Source organism: Sinohyriopsis cumingii, chromosome 1, assembly GCF_028554795.1.
Source record: "Sinohyriopsis cumingii isolate HCF-2022 chromosome 1, ASM2855479v2, whole genome shotgun sequence".
In the NCBI taxonomy this organism is placed as follows: Eukaryota; Metazoa; Mollusca; class Bivalvia; order Unionida; family Unionidae; genus Sinohyriopsis; species Sinohyriopsis cumingii.
The window spans coordinates 62,543,936-62,565,818 of NC_142961.1; the positions used below are offsets into that span (position 1 = coordinate 62,543,936).

The 21,883-nt window shown below is 34.4% G+C and overlaps 2 protein-coding genes across 2 annotated transcripts in view; one reads left to right on the plus strand and one right to left on the minus strand.

Annotated features, from left to right (window-relative positions):
* The window catches only part of LOC149806978 (uncharacterized), a 252,067-nt gene that overhangs the window by 88,177 nt on the left and 142,007 nt on the right, over positions 1 to 21,883 (plus strand). The window lies entirely within an intron of this gene.
* Positions 1 to 21,883, minus strand: part of LOC149806980 (pancreatic triacylglycerol lipase-like) — a 70,097-nt gene that overhangs the window by 34,814 nt on the left and 13,400 nt on the right. Inside the window, exons 5-9 of the mRNA XM_089951015.1 lie at positions 21,386 to 21,442; positions 6,050 to 6,323; positions 5,251 to 5,485; positions 4,707 to 4,808; positions 4,334 to 4,456 (exon numbers count right to left, since the gene is read on the minus strand). Coding sequence (XP_089807141.1) covers positions 4,334 to 4,456; positions 4,707 to 4,808; positions 5,251 to 5,485; positions 6,050 to 6,323; positions 21,386 to 21,442 — 791 coding nt within the window. The remainder of the gene's footprint in view (positions 1 to 4,333; positions 4,457 to 4,706; positions 4,809 to 5,250; positions 5,486 to 6,049; positions 6,324 to 21,385; positions 21,443 to 21,883) is intronic.

Below are 21,883 nucleotides of genomic sequence, written 5' to 3' on the forward strand. Positions count from 1 at the left end.
AGGGACATTTTCACCCTATAAAATCCGGCCAGATTCGTGTGGAACTTCAGTTTGCAGAACCACTGGACAAGACAGTGAACGTCATCCTGTATGCAGAATTCGATAATACGATAGAAATCAACAGTTTGAGAGAAGTCATTCAAGATTATTAGAAGCCATGAAAGACTGTTCTCCCTCTTTACCTAGTTGAGAAGCTTGGAAGATGGAATGTGAGGAGACCGTGGAAGGAGAATCCCAACACAAAGACGAAAAGGACATCGTGATCAAGTCGAGATGTCCAGAACGAGAACAGCAATTGGTCTCCTACTGTGCTACATACCTGGCAGACACAATTACGACATGGATGAAGCATGATTACTATGAATGTCAAAACATCAGTCAAGAAGAAAAATTCAACGAATATCTGGACGAAGCTTGGAGTCTGTTTAAAAAAGACGTGTTACGTTGGTGGTATAAAGACTTGCGTGAACATTTCTGTCCTCCATTAACGACTCGAAACATCCATTACATCAAAGCCCTCTTTGACAAATTCAAAGAGAAAGTCGAGATCGAAATTGATCACTTATTATCAGCAAAAGAACATTTAGTGACTTATTTTGATCGTGATTTTTCTAGAAACGATGAGAAAGTAAATCGTTGATTTTGTGACTAGTATGCTTATTTTGTTGTCTTCAGCTAGGAAACGTAGTGTCCATCCATGACTCAATGACTTGCAACAGTGGAAATCACGATTTCATTCACAACTTTGCCAACCCTTTTTAAAGTAGAGTGTAAATTGAAAAAAATGTTTGTCGTTTGAAAAAAATGTTTGATGTTATATTGTTGGATTATTGTTAAAAAATGTTAGAGTTGTTGGTTCATGTTAAGTGATTTTGAATAAAAAATGTTGTGTTTTGAAAAAAATGCCTTTGTGGTTTGTTTGGCTATAAGAATGTTGATTTATGCTCTTTGACTTCTTACTATCCCTCTCATGACACTCATTGAACGTTGCGGCTCGAAAACCGTAGAGGGATGTTTTCCTTCACGTCCGCGCTTTGACTTTAAGAACCGGGTTGTTTCCAGTCTAACCATCCATTGTCGACTCATCCTCCTACGAAGATGTGCTCCAAACTAGCTAAGCTAAACGAAGCCTACGTGAATTTGCATAGGGTCAGACACAGTCTGATACCGAAGCCAGAAGAGATAGAGAATGTGAGAATGCTAAAAGTCACTGAAGGCTTGATAGAAGAGCTCTTCAGAGAAGAAGTGAACAGGGAGAAAGAAGAATGGACAGAGAAGTACAGACTTCAGAGACAGCAGCAACAACAACAACAACAGCAGCAACAGCAGCAGGAACCTGAACCTGAGAGAGGCTTTGTCGATTGTCGTATCGACACCAAAGAGTTCTTCTTCTCTTTCCGAAGAAGCAGACCTATCGCCAGAAAGTCTATCCTCAGAGGACATCGCATTCTTAGAAACTAAAAGATTGCCATAGCAAACAAAAAACCCCCCAAAAAACAGCCCTTTTCAGGGCTACCCCAATACTCTAGAAAAGAAATAACCATCCATTTGCCAATGTGTGTAGGTAGAGTAGTGTGAATATAAACACTAACTCTTTTTTATAGTGTGAGGGTATGTGTTTGTGTGTTTGTGTTTGTAACATCTCACGTACGTTGGTGTGGATAGTAGATTAAGATCATGGTTTTTTTGGCTGTTTGAGGTGTGGGGAGAGTAGATTGGGGGGATGGATTGGATTGCTTTGCGTATGTGAATAGTCTATTGAAGTGATTAATGAAAAATTTTTTTAGAATAGGAATGGGTAGTATAAAAAAAGTGAGTGAGTGTTTCTTTTAGGTCCGCGCGTTGTTTGGTCATTATTTTAATTAAGATCAATTTTATGTTTTTAGGGGGATGTTTTCCTTCACGTCCACGCTTTCACTATAAATTGAAACTCGCTGGACAGTCTAGCTACCCTTGTTGATTGATCAACAATAAAAATGAGTAGCAGACATGAAAAACTTTTTGAACTCCAGATGCACCTGGAATACCTGAACGAGCTGGCTGCGGAGGCCCTTGTGGAAGAAGCCAGGATAGAACAGGAGGAGGAAGAGAGAAAAATGAAAGAAGAGGAGGAAAGAAAGAGAGAGATCAGGTGTCACCCTATGATGAACCCTGTGTGCAAGGTGACACCTAAGGCAAGAACATCTCCCCAACCTGTAGCTACACCACATTTACAACAGGAGGTAAGGATGCCAATTCATCCTAGAATAAGAAATAGAAGAAGAGAAAGGGAAGTATTCACTATTCCAGAGACAGAAGATTGGAATAGTGAAGCCACTCAACCCGCCTCTGCGCTTACAGCAACAAGGGTGAATTGGCAAGGAGACTGGAGTCGAAGATGTGTGTGTGGTGCCAGACCAGGAAGGTGCCAGCATTAGGTAGGTGCATCTGGAGTTAAAAAAAAAACAGCCCTTTTCAGGGCTACCCCAATCTCTAGAAAAGATATAACAATCGATTTGCCAATGTGTGTAGGTGGAGTAGTGTGAATATAAACACTGACTCTTTTTTTCTTGTGTGTGTGTGTGTGTGTGTGTGTGTGTTTGTAACCGCTCACGTATGTTTGTGTGGATAGTAGATTTGGGTTTGTTTATTGTTTCTTAGCGTATGTGGAGAGTATAGTTTGGGTTATGTAACCGCTCACGTACGATTGTGTGGATAGTAGATTATGGATTTTGTTTATTGTTTCTTAGCGTATGTGGAGAGTATAGTTTGGGTTTTGTAACCGCTCACGTACGATTGTGTGGATAGTAGATTTGGGTTTGTTTTAATGATTTGCGTGTGTAAATAGTAGATTTGGGGTTAGTTTATTGTTGCTTCACTTATGTGCATAGTATATTACATGAAATGAGAAAAGTAGAGGATGTTTTCTTTCACGTCCGCGCGATGTTAGGTCATGATCTAGGTAAGATCAATTTTATATTTTTAGGGGGATGTTTTCCATCACGTCCGCGCTTTCACTATAAGAACCCACAAAGTTTGATGTTGGAACTATTCTAAGGAATAACTGAGACAAAATGACTCAAGTATCAGTTCTATTTAATCTATTGAGAGACATCTATTTCTGGATAATGGATGTAGAATATGTTGTAGGAAGAATAGAAGAGGAATGGAGGCATGGAGATATGAAAGACTTTGTAACGAGTCAAGTTCAAGGCCTAATGACAGCAAGAGATATCATAGCAGGGATGATTGAAGAAGAAGTCAATAAGTCAAGAGGCTTCATTAACCCACCTTACTTCAGAGTGGGAAGTTTGAAGGAAGCACTGGATAATGTCATCAAAGTCCGGTGCTTCCTAGAAAAAATATTGTACTGGACAGAGTGGAGGAATGTAAAATGGGGATTGGAAAAGGTGAAGAAAGGGGAAGATCTGATGAGAAAAGTAATAGAGGAAGAAGTAGAGAAGATTAAAGAGAAATGGAGGGAAGAAAGAAAAGATGTGGAAAACAAAAAGAAACAGGCAGAGTTTGAGAGGTTGAATCAGAATTGGATAAAAGTTCAGGAAAAGTTTAGAGTTCTAGGTCATCCTGACTGGATGCCAGAAAAGGAGAAAAAGAAGACAGGAATAGTGACAAAAGTGAGAAGATGGTTGAAGAAGTGGAAGTGTTAGAAGAAGAAGAAGAAGAAACCCAAAGGCCCTTTTCAGGGCCACCCACATTTCTCGAAAAGAGATAGCCTTTCGATTGCCTACCCCTTTATAAAAAAAAATTTAAAAAAAAAAAAAAATCCCATGTTCAGTTCCCCTTGTCCTTAAAGTAGTTTTTTTTTCTAACATGTTCAATTCCCCTTTGTCCCTAGACAAACCCAAACTCTATTCCCATGTTCAATTCCCCTTGTCCCTAGACAGACCCAAACTCTATTCCCCATGTTCAATTGCCTTTGTCCCTAGAATCGATATTTCTTTTTCCATTGTTCGAATGCCTTTGACGCTAATCTCAATATTTCCTTTTTTTCCTTTCTCCAATGTTAAATTCCATTGACGCTAATCTTACCCAGGGTTTTTTGCCCATGTTAAATTTCCATTGTCGCTAATCTTACCCAGGGTGGTTAATGTTAAATTTCCATTGACGCTAATCTTACCCATGGGGTGTTTTTAATGCTTATTCCCATTGACGCTAATCTCACCCCTTTCACTACTTATGTAGATTTCAAAAGTTGACATTCAAAAGCTATCCAGTGTCCCCTGTCCTTAATAATATAAAATGCAGAAAAGAGAATTATATATATATATATATATATATATATATATATATATATATATATATATATACATTCGTGTGCAGGAAAATTTCTTACGTCCAAATTGACCCGTGATAAGTTTCGCAAACAGATTGGAATATTTTTCCTGGCATCCAGGTTGATTTAGTCCACCATTTGGATAGAAATCCACGTGACCCACAGAAGATTTCATTCCGGAACCTATACGTTCAAGGAAAACCAACGGGATGAGTAAGTTGCTTATATAACAGAAATAAATAAATTAGACAATGAATTTACAAACACACGAATAAGTTATGAAAACCAGACCTTCCGCATTCCATTTCTACTTTTGTATTTCTAACACTGCTATTAGATTGATTTAACACAGTTCACATAAGAATAGAATTGGAATCCTAAAGTAAATGCCGTCAGTATAAAGTGTAACCAAATATAGAAATCCAGAAATTACCATTCCCATTCGTATGTATGACATCAACGAAGGTGGCGTCAGTCGGATCGAGTCGAACCAGCGGATCTTTACCTTCAAATAGTATTCCGGCAACGTCCAGGCCTGAAGAGGGTGATATTCAACTAAACACTTTATGATAGTAAACCTTCTCGTTTAAGGTGCATTTAAGTGTTATTAATGTCATCCGTTATTCATCATACAAAATTGATAAATTGATATAGCAATAGCAAAATATATTCTAAACTACAGCGGAATATTATTTGTGTATATAATATTTTTGAATTATTTTGGAAGAGTAACCCATTAAACATAATATCGTACGATAACAGTACGATGAACTCAATAATTCATGCGGCATACATTTCTCTGGAAAAAATATCCGGGCCATGTTTTAAGGATTTTTCACATATATAAATAAATAAACCCATTTTATTCGTTATTTTATCAATCTCATTACGGCTTTCCATCTTGATGTTTAATATAAAAGAAATAAGTGGATTTAAAGTAGAATTCACGCAAATATTTCAGGCAGTATGAAACCAACCCGTAATTCTTCCTGTTCCAGGTGTTCTCTCCCCTGCATATCCAGCCACATGTGCTTCTAGACTGTGCCCAATAAGATGCATTCTCCCAAAGTAGTTTCCATTTGCTACGGTATCGAGTGTTTTCATCAATAGAGACAGTAGCGCCCCTACTATACGTGCGTTTGCCACAGCCCGAGCATAGTTTGTTTTGTTTGCACCTTTAACCCAGTCAACGAGAATGACGTTCACATCTTCCTGATTGAATAATGGGAGATTTCGAATGTTAGTACTGTTTATAGAAATTATCACTGATACCTTTTGACTACACGATTTTATGGAGTAAATGTTACGCTGAAATACGGTTATTATTTCCCGTTTTAATACTATTTGTGCAATAAGCAAAAGATAATGATTCAGAAGCTGCCTTGCCACCCTATGTAACAGTATGAAACACGTTAGTAAGTCAAACGATTATGATTTTTGGAAAACATATTTTCAGAGAAAAATTTGATTTTGCTATCCTTCTTTGTTTAACAGCTCTTGCCATGTAACATATTTTCCAGATCTTGTAAAAAAAATTAAATAAATTCAGTTCACTCATGAATACCAATAGCAGCTGTTGTTTAGCTCGATTTCTCCGTCCTTGACCCGTGAGAACGATCAATGATTGGACCAGTGAAATGTGTCGAAAGATAATTTTCTATACGAAGGCTGTAACTGCAGAGTCCACATAGAAAACTTGTTTTTATAAATCAATCCATATATATATGTACATAAAGAGTGAAAATATAGACAGACAGATAGAAAACACTAGCTTGCCTTTGTAAGGATTGCATCCTTCATCTTGATATCCCATGGATTTGAAGTGCTATGTTTATAACCATGGATTATAAATTTGGTATCGTTGCATTTATCGAAATTTGAGCTCCGGACGACATCCACATCAGTCGTCAGAAACTGAGGAGTGTCATTATTGCGACGGGTGAAGAGCTTGAAGCTGACATCTATATCAGAAGGTGACTGAGGTAGGAGCAGTAAAGCGTTATGGAAAGGTTTTGTGTTTCGGAAGCATCCGATTTCGTCGTAGCAGACACTAAATGAAAAGAAACCTGAAATAAAAGAAAACAGCGACCTGGATGATGGAGCGACTATATCAAATTATATATAATGATCATATTAATCTGAATGACTTCATAATGCGGAGAATAAACGTCTGTTTAACTGTCATGGCGCTATGGACTTAAACTAGATAAGAGAAACTAACCAGTTTTGTAAAATTTAGCAAATAATTTATTTCCTTCCCTTGAATATAAAAGTGAACCTTTTAAAGGAATTCATTTTTTTTTAAAAATTAGATCACAAATAATCCTAAAAGTTATATCACAAGTCCAAAAGTGTAGGGTATTTTCAATGAATTCGAGTGGTTTTCCGAATTAAGTCCAAACTTGAATGTGCTGACCAGTAGCCTTGAATATGATAATGTGTCAACAGTTTTGATGTATCACCATGACGTAATCCAAAGTGACTTTAAATGGATTCACAACAATCATTCAATGAATAATTGAAATAAACAAATCCTCTAAATTAATTAATCAAAACAATTAAATGACTGATTACAATACAGATGTTTAAGAAATGAATAATTAGTTATATGTATTACTACTTTATATTAAAATAATCAAGACGCAATAACAGAACCATAACGAGGATCATACGATAATTTCCAGAACATTTAAATTATAAACAAGATCAGGTCCTGCAGTGACATTTTAGTAGCTATCAATCAGAAATCATGTAAACCACAGAATTTTCAAATCAACATGTTTACAAAGAACATTACACTATCTTAAAGTGCAAAATTTCACTATTTAATATGTAATTTACAAAATGACCCTTACAATATAAAATCAGAAGAAATAAATTGAACATACAATATAGATATACGTAACAGTATATAACAGTAAATTTTTGCGGACACAGTGGTATTTTTTTCACTACATCTTAGCAATAAACACTGAGAAATCGTAGAGACTAAGATGAAGATAATTGTATGTTGATAGTAAACAAAATGCCAAGGAAGGTTACGTACTTCGGCTTTTTACCCTATATATGTTTTATGTATATCTTTGAATTTTTTAAAGAAAACCATTTGAATGTCAACTTAACATTAGCCATGGACCTGTACTACAAATATTTCGCATCGTGGTTTATTGGTTTAGAATAATGTACAAAATGATTGACTCATACTAGTAACATTAAAGCGAAGTACATAATTTGATCGCTTTTCCCTGTGAAAAAGACATTTCTTATAACGCATTATATGAAAAGACAAATATTACCCAATGGATAATATGCAACTTCTTTTATTAACATACAATCTTTATTAAAATTTAATTTCGAGAAGCGGACGAAGTGTGTTTACATTTTGATAACCTACAGTATCTTTGAGTTTGATTTTGTGTTTATGTTCTTCGGATACGGCCAGGTTCCCGAATAACAAAATAAGAGATTTCTCATAACTGGTCAAACGCACAGGATAAGATCTAGTATACTTTACTGTTTGCTTGCTTGTTCATACAGATGGTCAATCCATATCGGAATACGGTAATATAAAGCCAGATTACATAAAGGACATCCACTTCAGCGAGTATTAAAACAACGATGAGTATATATATATATATATATATAATTTCAAAAGTGTGTCTGTTGCATTGACACTATAAAAGGAAATGTCTATATTTATAAAAAGGAAATATGTCTATACTTATATGACCGTACTGGTATATTTCGCTTTTCTCACACAGTATATCAAATGCATTTTCATGTCACTCAATGAAAGCCAGTTCTTCAACTTAATCATTTTGCATCGCATTTTTTATATATAGTACTTTCACGAACATCCCGTGCTGGAAAGCGGTTAATTTAAAATATTTCTTTCTTTATCATATTTTCTGCAACTTATTGTTCTTTTCTTTTCTAACGTCTTTTTAGTACCTCTTTGCAATACAGAATTTAAAACCTGGGGTTGGTAGTGAATAGGGTTGTGGTTTCTGATAGCGCTAAGAAAATCAACCCTTAACATTTTTAATATGTACAGATGGAAGAACTCCACCGAGTAGCGGAAATTTTCAGTGCACTTGCAACTCGAGGGGAAGTATGAGCTGCATGGTAAGGGAGATACAGTCTTGCTCCAAAATGAATTTATGGAGCCACAGATAATCGGACAGAAGTGGCGAATGCTACCCCATAGAGGAATAGAAAGGTGGCCGAAGTTTATATCACAGGCTTAACCTTAGGGATACTTACTGACGAACTCAAATTAAAATAAATATATGTAGATGTAGTCACTGTAGACACAACAGTTGCAAAGAAACTTCCCACATTCCTCTACGCGATCGACTTTCTTTTAAACCCATGGCATGTAAGCTGTAAACACCAAAGTCCATGCCCTAGATGTGACAAGACTGGATTTGGGGCGAATAATTGCATAACTGCAGCCTTTACCAAACAACAAGCAAAATCTTATGAAGTTGATATAAGAAAAACAATCCAAATTTGTATTATGTGAATTGGCTATAACATGGAGGTGGACAAACTTTATCAACAATCCAAATCCGCATGATCTGAGTAGATTATATATAACATGGAGGTGGACAACACGTGATCAAAATGTGATAACCATACCGTTGCGAACATTGGCTAGGGCAAAGTGAATTCACTACCCGGCGACATGAAATTAAAGGGAATCAAAGAGAACACAACACAAAAAGACAAACAAAGAAATATTGAAACACAAAGAAAGATATAGATGAAAAGTAATCAGAGGGGGTTCAAACAATCAAAGAACCAAACTCTGATGATGAAACCCTGGCACCACCAAAGGAAAAGCAAGTGTAGATAGTAGAGCTGAAGAAACCGAAATGGAATCGTGCCACGTGACGTCAAAAGAGAAAACACCGAACGGTGGAGGACAATTTTGAAAACTGGAGCAAACTTTCACCGGCATGACCGGTACACTTAAACAGATATTGTCATTTGCACAGTCATCAAAACCCGTTATAGAAAACCACTCCGGTGGCCCAGTAGTTAGAGCTATCGCCTAGGATGCGGGAAGTCATGGGTTCGATCCCCGAGTTCGACCAAAGACTTATAAGAAGGTACTAACAGCTGCCTCGCATTACGCTCATCATTAAGAGTTAGTGTTAGGACTGGTCGGCCTAGTGATAGGACAATGTGACCGGGTGGGACATCATGCTACATGCCTGCGTCATGATGCCCCAGTGCTAGTCATCATTATAAACTGCCACACTGCAGACATCGTAGCGATATGACTGAATTTTGTTTAAAGTTACGTGAAAAATCCAAATCACACACACACACACACACACACACACACATACCGCTCTAATAATTACAACTCCAACAGTACAAACAAACATACAACAAAAACGAGAACGAAAAGATGAGGCAATAATAATACAAGAACGTTATATATGCACCAGTTATAAACACCAACCAAAACGAGCAGCAACAAATATCAGAGATTAGATCAAACAAAACAAACAGAATACAAATTCAACTACCATAAAGCCAACAACTCATCGATAATTATCAAATACAAAATCACTAAATTAAAATTACATCAGGCTACAGGTATGCTTAGTCGATCGCCATTCTTAAAACACAGCTGAAAAACGTTACGCACGAATGAGGATTATGGAAATTTAACGAAAGTCTATTAAAAGATAATGATTATGCAACGAAAGTGAAAGATTCGAATAACAGAATACTAACAACTAACACTACATGTTGTAAGTATTAATGAATTATACGACCTAAGTCTACCAGATATCCTGTATACTATTGATAATCATATATTTATAGAAGTGTATTAATTGAATAACGAGACACAACTAATTGATTTGCTACATATAAGACAACAGGAAAGGGATAACATGTGAACAAGAAATCCACTTAACGAAATCTATTGGTTAGAAAAGGTCTTAAATACATAATTAGAGAAATCAAAGTAAAAGAAAAAAATCATATCCAAAATGTACGAAAGGATAAACGACAAGGTTGTACTTGTGTTTGTGTGCCTTAGAGAAATGAAATTTTATTACAATAAGCGATTATTAGAATAGATACTTCAGAGGAAATTGTATCAGAGCAAAAGGAAATTTTGATTGAAATTAGAAATTTGTACAGTAATCTTCAATCCAGAAATAGTTTAGATGTTGATTTAAACAAACTGCTCTGATTATGTCTGTCACAAAACGAGCTAATCAGGAATCTGACTGTTGGAAGGAGAAATACAGCTAACTGAAATACTTAATTTTATAAAAGCGATGAAATATGGTAAATCTCCAGGATCAAATGGATTTACAGTTTAATTTCTGAATAAAAGAACCAAGTAAATACAAAACAATGATTATAAAATGGTGTATCCATGTGTGATTGTAGTGTATTAGTATCAAGAAAGAATGTTGCGATTTATGAGCATTTATATCTATCATCAGTTTATCTGATCTGATGAAATAAGTTTCTTTTTCTCGCGTGAGAAGCGTTGTACTGTTCTTTTTGAAAATGCTTACACATATGCATTCCAAACATTATATTTGTGTTCGTATATATATATATATATATATATATATATATATATATATATATATATATATATATATATATGCACTTGCAGAACTTATCAAATGGTGTATATGTATCTGAAATGAGGCCTCCGTTACCGTACCTGTTATGTTGTGTCATCGTCATTACGAATTGTGTAGTTTACCTTTTTTGTGAATGTCTAATAAACTTAATAAATGAAATAAAGATAGCATCATGTTACAGGTCCAATTAGTAGATCGCCAGTCTTAAAACACAACTAAATAACTTTACGCACGGATAAGGATTCTGGAAACTTAGACAGTCTATTAAATGATAACGAGTATGCGACGAAAGTTAAAGATTCAAAGAACAGAACAAAAACAATTAACTCACACTCTCTGTTGTAAATATTGATGAATTAAATGATAAGTCTACAGGACACCAATATACTATTGATGATCGTCTATTTATACAAGCGTTTTAATGGAATATAAGGAGCACGGCTTTTTCATTTGCTGCATACAAGACAAGAAGGAGAATATGTTGAAAAAGTCATACATACATATCTAGCAAAATTAAAGTATAGGAAAACAGAAATCTGGACAAGATTAAGCGATTAAGAACAGTACCTAATATATTGAAGAGGGCAAATGCCCAACAATATATACGTGTGCTTTAGGGAATATAAATATTATAAATAAAGTGAGAATTAGAAAAGAAACTTCAGATGAAACTGTATGAAGTAAAAAGAAAGTTCAGACTTAATTTAGAAATTGTTCAGCAATCAGTTCAAAGAATCAAGAAATAGCTATGGTTGGGACAAACTGCTAAGAAACAAATCCAGCTAGACCACAATACGATCCTTTGGAAGGAGAAATACAGCTGGCGAAACTATTTAGTTTAATTAAAAGGATGAAATGTAGCGAAAATAGATGACAAAGCTTTAAGCTTTACGGTGGAATCTTTGAAAATGTTTTGAATGAATGACAAAACATTTCATCAATATTGAAATCAGTTAACGAAACATATCATAAAAACAACATTCAGTAAATCAGAAACAAGGTAATAATCATTCTTTGTGAAAAGGATATAGACCAGGAAAATGGCTTTAGATAACCCAGTTGAAAGTATTCTGTAAATTAGCATCAGAATGTATAGCCCAAATGGTAAAATTGTTATAGCCCGAATTGTAAAAATGGTGTAGCCCGAATTGTAAAAATGGTATTGAACTCGGTGATATCATAATTGAAAGCCAATTTAACTATAGGCAGAACCAAAGGTGCTAACATCTGAATTATATAACATTTTATCATTGTTCAGAAAAATATAGTATTCCTGGTCAGTTTTATGGACTTGGAAAACTCAACTGATACAGCAAAAAGGACACTACGTTTTAGTACTTCAATACTTACTGTGACAGACTACGAAAAACGAGCAGATGAACACGATCTGGGAGGGAGTTCTCATCTTCATACTAGCTAGCCGTTAAATAAAGACTATATCCGCTTTTATCGATTGTATATGCACATTCAGGGTGAACGCTTTTGTGGTCATCCGCAGTGGTTGTTGCTGTAGTTGTTGTTTTGGCCTTTAGGTCCCACACCCAGAAGAGTCGTATCCAGTATCTTTCATTGCGTGTCCGTTCTATGTTTGTCCAACCCCATACTTTATTTCAGAATTAGTCCATGAGCAATTATGAATAATTTCACACGAGATATCACAAAAACACACGACATAATAATACAAATGAAGATAAATTATTGACAAATCAAGGAAACATGCAAAGTGAAACATCTTTAAAAATTACTACCATCGGATTGATTTCTAAATGAACATGCCCTTTTCCTAAGAAAACGCAAACGCTCATAATGCCATTTTTAATAATAGTATTCACAAACATTTACGGTACGGTGCTTCTCACAAACCATTTAAACTTTAAACTAACGGCTGAAGCATGCATTGGTCAGCTTATTATAGAACATGGAAAAAAGAATTCCCCAAAATAATCACAATGCAAATTCATTCAATAGAACTAGTTTTAATTTTGTGAAACGTGTCCTAAAAAGACATGTATAACGCTCCCTTTCGTTTTTAAGCATAATATGCAATTTAAGCCCTACATATGAAATACACGAATTAATTTTACAGTTTCATGGTTTTGGTAGATTGTAATGAAAAAAATATATATAGCAAGTAAGTAGCTTGGAAAAAATGGAAATATAAGTACAACTTTATTAGCTGAAACTTACGACGATCCTTATGCTTTAAACGTCTAACTCGATGAAAAAACGCGATAGTATCAGGGTTTTAATTCGTATTCTGGGCCTTCAAATATCATCAATGTAATGCAGGTAACTGAATAATAACACCTAAAATGAAAATAATTGTGAGACTGCTGGTGTTGAAGAAACAACCATTGAAGTATATTTATATACTGGTGGGTAACATACACATAGGACATTTCTCTAATTAATAACCTTGTCACCTGCAATATCTCATGATTTACGTTCAAGATTCTAAATATCAAAATTGATTTACACCTCCAGAAAGGACCTAGGAACTGATTTCTTACTCAAAACGAAATGCTAGTTAATACCTTTGGTACATTTATTTTCAAGCTCGTTTATTATAGTTACAGTATCACTGTGAGGATTCGCTTGTAATTAGGTTGTTGGTTTTATTGACCTTAGGTGTAGATCGAATTGAATATGGGAAAGTGAACTTTTAACCACGTGAATTTATTTATATTGCCTATTACTTGGTGACCGTTTTTTTCAACCGGCATAATGTAAAACGATCGCTAAACCATACTAGAAGAAGGTAATAAGTGAGGTAAAATTAACAATGTACTGCTTGATAGCTTCGAAATTACAAAAATAGTTTCGTCTCTTAAATGCCTCTTATGTGAACCTTCAGTTACAATTCTGTATGTTATGTTCACTTGAGAAGTGAGTAGAAGCCGTCTTTTGAACTAGATTTGCAACTTGCAACTTGCAACTTGTGTTTTGGTAGGAAAAAATAATTTTTGATTTTCTCTGCATTTGATATCTATTTAAACTTCTGATTAATATAACAATAATTAGTTTCTCTTACACACTTACATTTGCTGATGCTTGTTGTGTATTTGTTCAAGCCGGAAACCGATTTAGTACACAACATTTCTTCACAAGTACTACAGTTTCGGCACACATGAAATTTATATCGTTCTCCAGATACTTACCTTTATATTATATCAATGAAAGGTTTAATATACCACAGTTTCTAAAATAATCAAGAAAGCCGCTATTTGTTCACTACAGAGAACGAAATATTTATCTCGCGACGTGTGCACATTTTTAGTTTTTCGAGGTTGTGTCTGACGTCTGCAATACCACTCTGAGAACTCAGACTTTAGTAAACTATTGTTTCAATGGCTGTTATGAATGTTATATGCCGAAGGTATAACGGTACCAATTAAGCAAGTCCAGGTGGGCGGACCATAGAGTGTAGGAAGATTGCATTCAGAAATAAAGAACAATACCAGCTGTAATTGGTGCCTTATGTAAGAGTTGTACTTTCTGTTAGGCTTTAAACAAAGTTGTGCCTCATGGCAACATGTGAGATTATGTTAATTCATATCTAGATCATATTTTTATCATTAGTTTAAAAAATGTGGTACACATAGCTGAAACTGTGTCTCTTGTGACTAGATAACTCTTAATTCTGTCTAGTTGCAGCAGAGTTATTTCTCTTAAATGCAGTGTAGTACCCGGTTTTGTCCTTGGCAAATTGACAATCTAGCGTTGTTCCCTATGACAGTGTGTGACATGCATGCTCAGTATAATAAAACGTATATTTATTTCACAAAACATTAGCACTGAGGTGTATGGAAAAAAATTGGTACCGTGATACCCGAAATCCCATGGCACTGTAAATGGCTAAGTGCTCAAACCCAAATGAATGTCTTTAAAAGTGTGCGATGCTTAACTGTTTTTAGTGTGTGTGCTGTTTGATCGCGATAATAAACAACATTTTCACATGGCATACTGTACACAGATAGCTAACAAATAATAATAATACCAATAATAATAATAATAATAATAATAATAATAATAATAACAATAATAATAATAATAGTAATGATATGGACTTAGAGAGGCGCCTGATCGTTCAAAACTAGGCTCTTTGCAGTAATATATAATATATAACGATTTATTATATGCTCATCTTTTTCTCCGTTATCTTTACATTGTCAGAATCGTTCAATATGACCCAATACTGAACTCGCGTACAAATGCACATATTGCATTCACGTGCATAAAGGAACTACTTTTTATTGTAAACAAACAATGGACGCAAACGCCAGCACTTTTGAGTTGTAAACAAATCATGTACACTCGCATAAGAGGCGCTTTACGTTGTGGTTGTTTAACTTTGTTTCTGAACGAACTAAAACAGATGTTTTGTTGACTGCCACATACCAGCTGCTTTGGCACATTCCGCGTTAACTTTGTTGATACAATGTTTCGGATTTAGGCTAGATACAGTTTACAACAGACGCAAGAAATGGTATATACAAATAACATACAATTGACAAGTCATATACTATCTTCTTTAGCGGGTGATAAAAATTGCAAAAAAGTATACTTATAGTTTTACATCCTGAATTTCTTCAAAATGTGCTTTCTTAGTTTTGCAAATCCGAATTACATGAGCCATGTCATAGGTTCTCAATCTTGATTACACATTTCGAAATTGTACTGAAATTTCGAGGATAAGTGCAATTACATCCTCCTTACTTCACTCAAAATGAACAAGCATTAAATTCCACATTTCAATTTTTACTACACACGTCATTTTCTTTCGGAACCTATGTCGAGCGCGCGACTAAGTTCAAATTTATGTGGGCGGAGTTATGTGCGCAGTAATAATGTTGATGTTGTGTAATGATGAATATGCGCTTGTGTATTAGATTGGAATGCGGCATGAATTCAGTTACTTTGTTTCATGTAGTGCATTTTGTTAATGTGCTTAAGCATCAGGTCGAATTCAAACAATTAGCATATAATTAAAAGGTTAGTGCATTTGTATGGGAAAATATGAATTCGTTTTATCGTGCAGTATTTCCATTCGTAAAACTCCTTCATATTTTCCCCATACAAATGCAATAATCTATAAATATACAAAGAGACGATTTTTTTTAAACAAACAGCATGAATCAAGCAATATTATTATTATTATTATTATTATTATTAGTAGTAGTAGTAGTAGTAGTAGTAGTAGTTGTAGTAGTAATCAAACATGAGAGAGAGCGGGGTATTGGTATCATCATTTAGATAAAGTTCGCATGGCCCTTGGGGCTCTCTTTATCACAGTTGTTTATCTGATATCCATATAAACTGGTTTAAATGCTGTTTCAAGTTTTCCGTGTGTATTCTAACTGCATGTCCTACAAGGGTAACATGAGGTCACATTATATGAGTGCATTGATATGGGGACTTAAATTACAGCGCGTAGTTAAGTAATTTCCGTCATACCAATATAAGTGTCCTTCACGTGTCTCTTCTGCAAATTTCAGTTACAGATTATACTAAACTGAATACTTACTTAACGTTTACTTAAATAACTTTAGTATTTTATTTAATATCTTTGTTGTATTTACTGGAGGTGGGTAGAACGCATCCTAGCCCATTCAAGCCAAGCCTGATTTTCATCATAAAGAGTAATCCGTAATCGTCCGCAAGAATTACTATTTCGTAGCACACATCACCATTAAAAATAGTATATATTGATAATGTAAAAGACCTGGGGGCTCTAAACCTTTAATATGACGGTTGGTTTTTTTGTGTCATAAATTTAACATGTTGGTCATGTCAATGAATAAATATAAACAATTCCTTTGGTCGTTGGGTGTTCCGGGGTTTTCCCCGGGTTCTTACGCCAACAAATATAATGGCCTCCAATTTGATACTACAGTGACCTACAAATGACGCTTCGAAGTGTTCTGATCATTAATCTAATCTCATTTGATCGCCCTGACCCATAGTGAACATCTATTTACATCAAACGGCTTCAAACTAGTGTCCCTTGAAGCCGTAAACGAGCAAACAGTTAGGTATAAAAGATTTCACGAAAGGCTTTGGGAAGTGTTATGAGAAAATTTCTGATCCGGTTGTTTAGGTACATGTTCATACCCGGAGCCTAATGACCCCCATAGCTAGTGAACGCATAGAACCTTATTATAATCTAACAGCTCGAAAATTAATAAATAAATACGGAAAACATTAAAGAAATTATCATTTTCTTTAAGGTTTGAGACACTTTGGATATTATACGCTTCTTTAAGTATATGATACACTGCAGGAGAAAATTTAAGTGGGAGAAGAATTTTTTTAATGACTTAACTAATATGTTAATGTTACCCAATGATAATTGGGTCACGACCTACACAACTAAATCATGTTTATTTAATATTTAACCAGTGAACGTATGTAAAATATCTGTCAAATATTTAAGATAATAAATGCCCAGAACACGTCAGAAGAACCAAAAACAAATCTTGATTGTATATTGAGTTGAACGTTTAAAGATTGGTTCCTGTCCCTATTTTATTTAATTATTCATTGTATTTACAAAGTGATCGAACTATTCATAGTTTGGGTTTATACCTATTACGAAGTTAAAGTGAATTCATCTAAAGACATAAATGGGATTGTATCAGAGTTATTAATTCATTAATGTTGATACATAATGACAATTGAGAAAATCATTGGAAAAACAGTTGAATTCATTTGGATTCATTGATGCTTTTAGACTTAATAGAGCTATATTTTACTTTTTACGATTTCATTCACCATACTGTAAGTTATTATTACTTTTCACTCCATTATTTAGAGAAATAAATTTTATTTAAATTTCACAAAACGTGTTGGTTTTCATTCTTGCTTTTTACTTACTTTAAGACTTTAGAGTCATAAGAGAGTCGTAAAAGACGGGATGCAACAGGAGCTGAGTTTAGGACAGGTTTTCCACACAACATTAACGTGTGCAATAGGAACCCGTACTGTGCTACCCTTTCCCTTTTCTTGTACATACATATTTGTCCTAAAATATGTCAATGTGTCTTTCGGAAATATATTATATCACTGTAACTTAAAGAAAAAAGACACAATTAACTTAACATGTTACTTAGGACATGAATGTAATATTATTTTCAACTGAATCGGGTAAGAAAAACAAAAAAAAATTGAAAGAAGTATCTTGACGATTATAAGTGTGAAGTTGATATATATATATATATATATATATATATATATATATATATATATATATATATATATATATATATATATATATATATATATATATTTGAAAGATAGATAGATAGATAAATAGATAGATAGATAGATAGATATATTTATTAAATGATGAATAAAATATCAGCAGTTCATGAAAGTGTATTAACCAGCAGTATGTCTGATGAAAGACTTGGCTGATATATTCAGTCCAAATATATATCCCTAAGGGCAAAACCTGGCAAGGAAACAGTGTCCTCTTGTAACGGTTTTAAAATGGAAGGGTACTGTTGATGGATTACTCAATATTGTCGAGTGTGTGTGTGTGTGTGTGTGTGTGTGTGTGTGTGTGTGTGTGTGTGAATTGGAATTTTAACGTAGCTTTAACAATTTTTCAGTCATATCGCTACGATTTCTGCAGTGTGGCAGTTTAAAGTGATGTCTAGCACTGGGGCATCATGCCGCAGACATGTAGCATGATGTCCCACCCAGTCACATTATCCTGACACCAGGCCGACTAGTCCTAACACTAACCTCTTAATGCTGAGCGCCAAGCGAGGCAGCTGTTAGTACCATTTTTGTCAGTCTTTGGTATGACTCGGCCGGGGATCGAACCCATGGCCTCCCGCATCCAAGGCGGACGCTCTAACCACTGGGCCACGGGAGCGGTTCAATATTGTCGAAATAAATTGCAATCGATCATAGTGTAGAAATCTGAGAAACCTATCCAGAAAACATAGCAAAAGTATACATGTTTTTGAAGACATTTTTAAATCCTTTACATTTTCGAAGCAAACCCAAATCAATCGATTTTCAGTTCGATGTACTCAGTATCCCCTGCTACGTCTTGTTAATTTTTCCGTTTGGTCTAACCAAGAAAACGTCTTGAATGTATGATTCTGTTAGCTCTTACAAAGATCGAACACTTTCATGTCCACCATTCAAAAATGTTAAAGTACCCGCTGGAATGCTTGCTACTACAGAACAATGTACCAGCTGATCCTTGTTTTGTCATGAATTCCCGTGTTTCCTACTGCGATTTTATGTTATCTATGTATTTAAAGACATCTACAACTTCTTGAACATCAAACTCAGCATCAAAACAAAGTTCAAATTTTGGACTGTACTGACAGGAATGTAATAGTTGATGCTTGATCGATACAAGCATTTAATATTGTTTGCACTGTATGAACTTGCAGTAGGAAATCTACAAATGTAGAAGCACATACAAGTATTTTAAACATTTCTTTTTCTCTTTCCCTCCGTTTTACAGCAATTTAATGATTCCAACTTTGAATGATTTTGCGTCCCGTCAATTGAATTATGTCCACAGCTCTCAATCTCCTAATGACATTTTAACGACCTTACTGATTTTTTTAATTCCTGGTAATATGTCACTTGTTTAGGCTCGAATAAACAGCAACACAAAAAAGAGTGAAAACAACAAGCTTTTAAAAATACGACATTTTATTTCCCTGGAAGAATTCTGTAAAAATGAAAAATATGAACTTACGGTATTATAGAATCAAATCCAAAAATTATCCAAAAATAATCCCAGAATAAAAGTATAGTAGTCCTATGAACAAAATGATCTACTGATTTCACGTTTGAATCCCGATGAAGAATCCAAGATGGAAGATTATGACGTATTCTACAATATGTAGTGTTGAAGTCTACAGTTCCTTGTAGAAATAAAAATGATCACTTCGGTTTCTGATAGATGAATATTTCTTTAATTAAAAAACTGTCCTTGTTCCACAATATTATATGAGCACATGTATTTTCTACAACAATAAAATAAATAATCCTTTTCACTCCAAGTACTTTGAAATAACTCCAAAGAGCAGAACATACAACAAACAGTTTAATGGCCCAGCTTCTACTGATTAATTCTCCAAAACATGGTTTATATGGGCTTTCTAAAACGTAAACAAGGGTCAGGTGATCATCTTCTGGAAGTTAATAGAAGCAAAATACTTGTTACAGATCACGTTTACCCAGTGTGACCCTAACGAAAACCAACCATTTTCACTCTAAGAAATAAAAAATACCCCCAAAAAATGTTTATGTCTTAAAGAAGGTCCCATCATGACCTTGGGAACAACCAATCATTTTAAAATAAAATAGAACTTATTTAGGACGGTTGCTACAAATTCTGAAACAAGGTCAGGATTTAGATCAACACCTGGTGTTTATAAACTAACAGTCAAGGTCAAATTATTTTCTAAAAAAAAGTATCATCTCTAGTGAATACATTTACATGACAATATCATGGAATGAAATATAAAAAATTTAAAACTGGCAAACAATGAAATTCAAATAAATATATATTAAATTCAGATATATATTTAAATCAAATATACATAACACCCGGGATATAACATTTTGTGTCATATTATTCATTATGTTCCCATTCAAGAGACGTGGAGTGGCTGACATTGGTATTAAGTCTTCTTTTTTCAAATGAAGGATTGTGTGTGAAGCAGTAAGGGAAATCTTCTTTACAAATGCCTAATTGCCTCCTAAAAGAAAGAAAAATGTATTAATTCTCCTATTGCTGATGTGTACAAATACTTCAAAACAATTTTCATAGCTGCATTGAATTAAACATGATCTATCAATATTAAATGTGTCTTTTAGCATTTAATTTTGAAAGATTACAATTCTGCAAAGACTATTGCAACTCTCATCCAACATATTGTCCTAGTAACAATAATGAAACTTAATGTTAATGTTAACATAAATAAATTGTCAATAATATTGAGGATATTTGTAATTAATTTCTTTGCAAACAGCAGACGATTATTTTCTTTAACCCAAAGACTATCATATTTTTACGACAGATCTGTTGATGATATTTCTTTTCTTTTGACTCATTCGGGAAAGTAACTAATCTATTTTCTTAGCTGCTCGACAACCATCATTTATCAATTATTATGAAAGATAAAATCAATCAGGAGTGTGTAGATTTGTAACACATCAGAATCTTTTACGGAGATTAATATCCAACGGGAAATAATCTAAATACAAGTTTGTGTATCAAGGACACAGAAACTCGTCAATAGCAAGCTCAAATATTTTTTTTTTGTCCATACATTACGGAAATTGTTAGAACGCAAATGCTTGTACTGGGGTTTCGATGCCTCTATATTAATTAAAAAACTTTTAGAACACTTCTTTAGCAGCAAAACTGTTCTGAATTTTTAGGAACATATGCGTGGCTAATGCTGATAAGCACAATGTGAATATAGCGGGCACTTCAGAGAGATCCAACCAACTGAATATCGAAAACTCCGCTGCTTTAAGTGTGAATTCAGAGTTGGGCCAGCTCCTGAAAACAGGAATACAATTTTAAACTTTAACAAAATAGTTTATTTGATACAAAAATCATATGATTTATTCTTTAACTGCAATCCTTTGAACTATTTGAGCACTAGGCCTAAAAGTCGCGCAAAAGACGTAAGATGGAGACACCATTTTAACTACATATAATATCAGTGGGCTGTGCTAAGAAATTTTGTTTTGGAAGTTATGACCATTAACTATGAAGCCTGACGGATGAGATTTTTTTCACTAGAATTCCGTCTGGTCATACAGTCACTGAACACCTCTTTAATCAGACTAATATTCAGCAAAGAAACAAATTTAAATATGTAAGATGTAGAATTCTAGATCCCATGGATTTATACTCTGAATGAATAGACGAGTGTACCACCGATAAATGTAAACACTTTATCCAACGGAATCAGTGCATATATTTGACAAATAACTG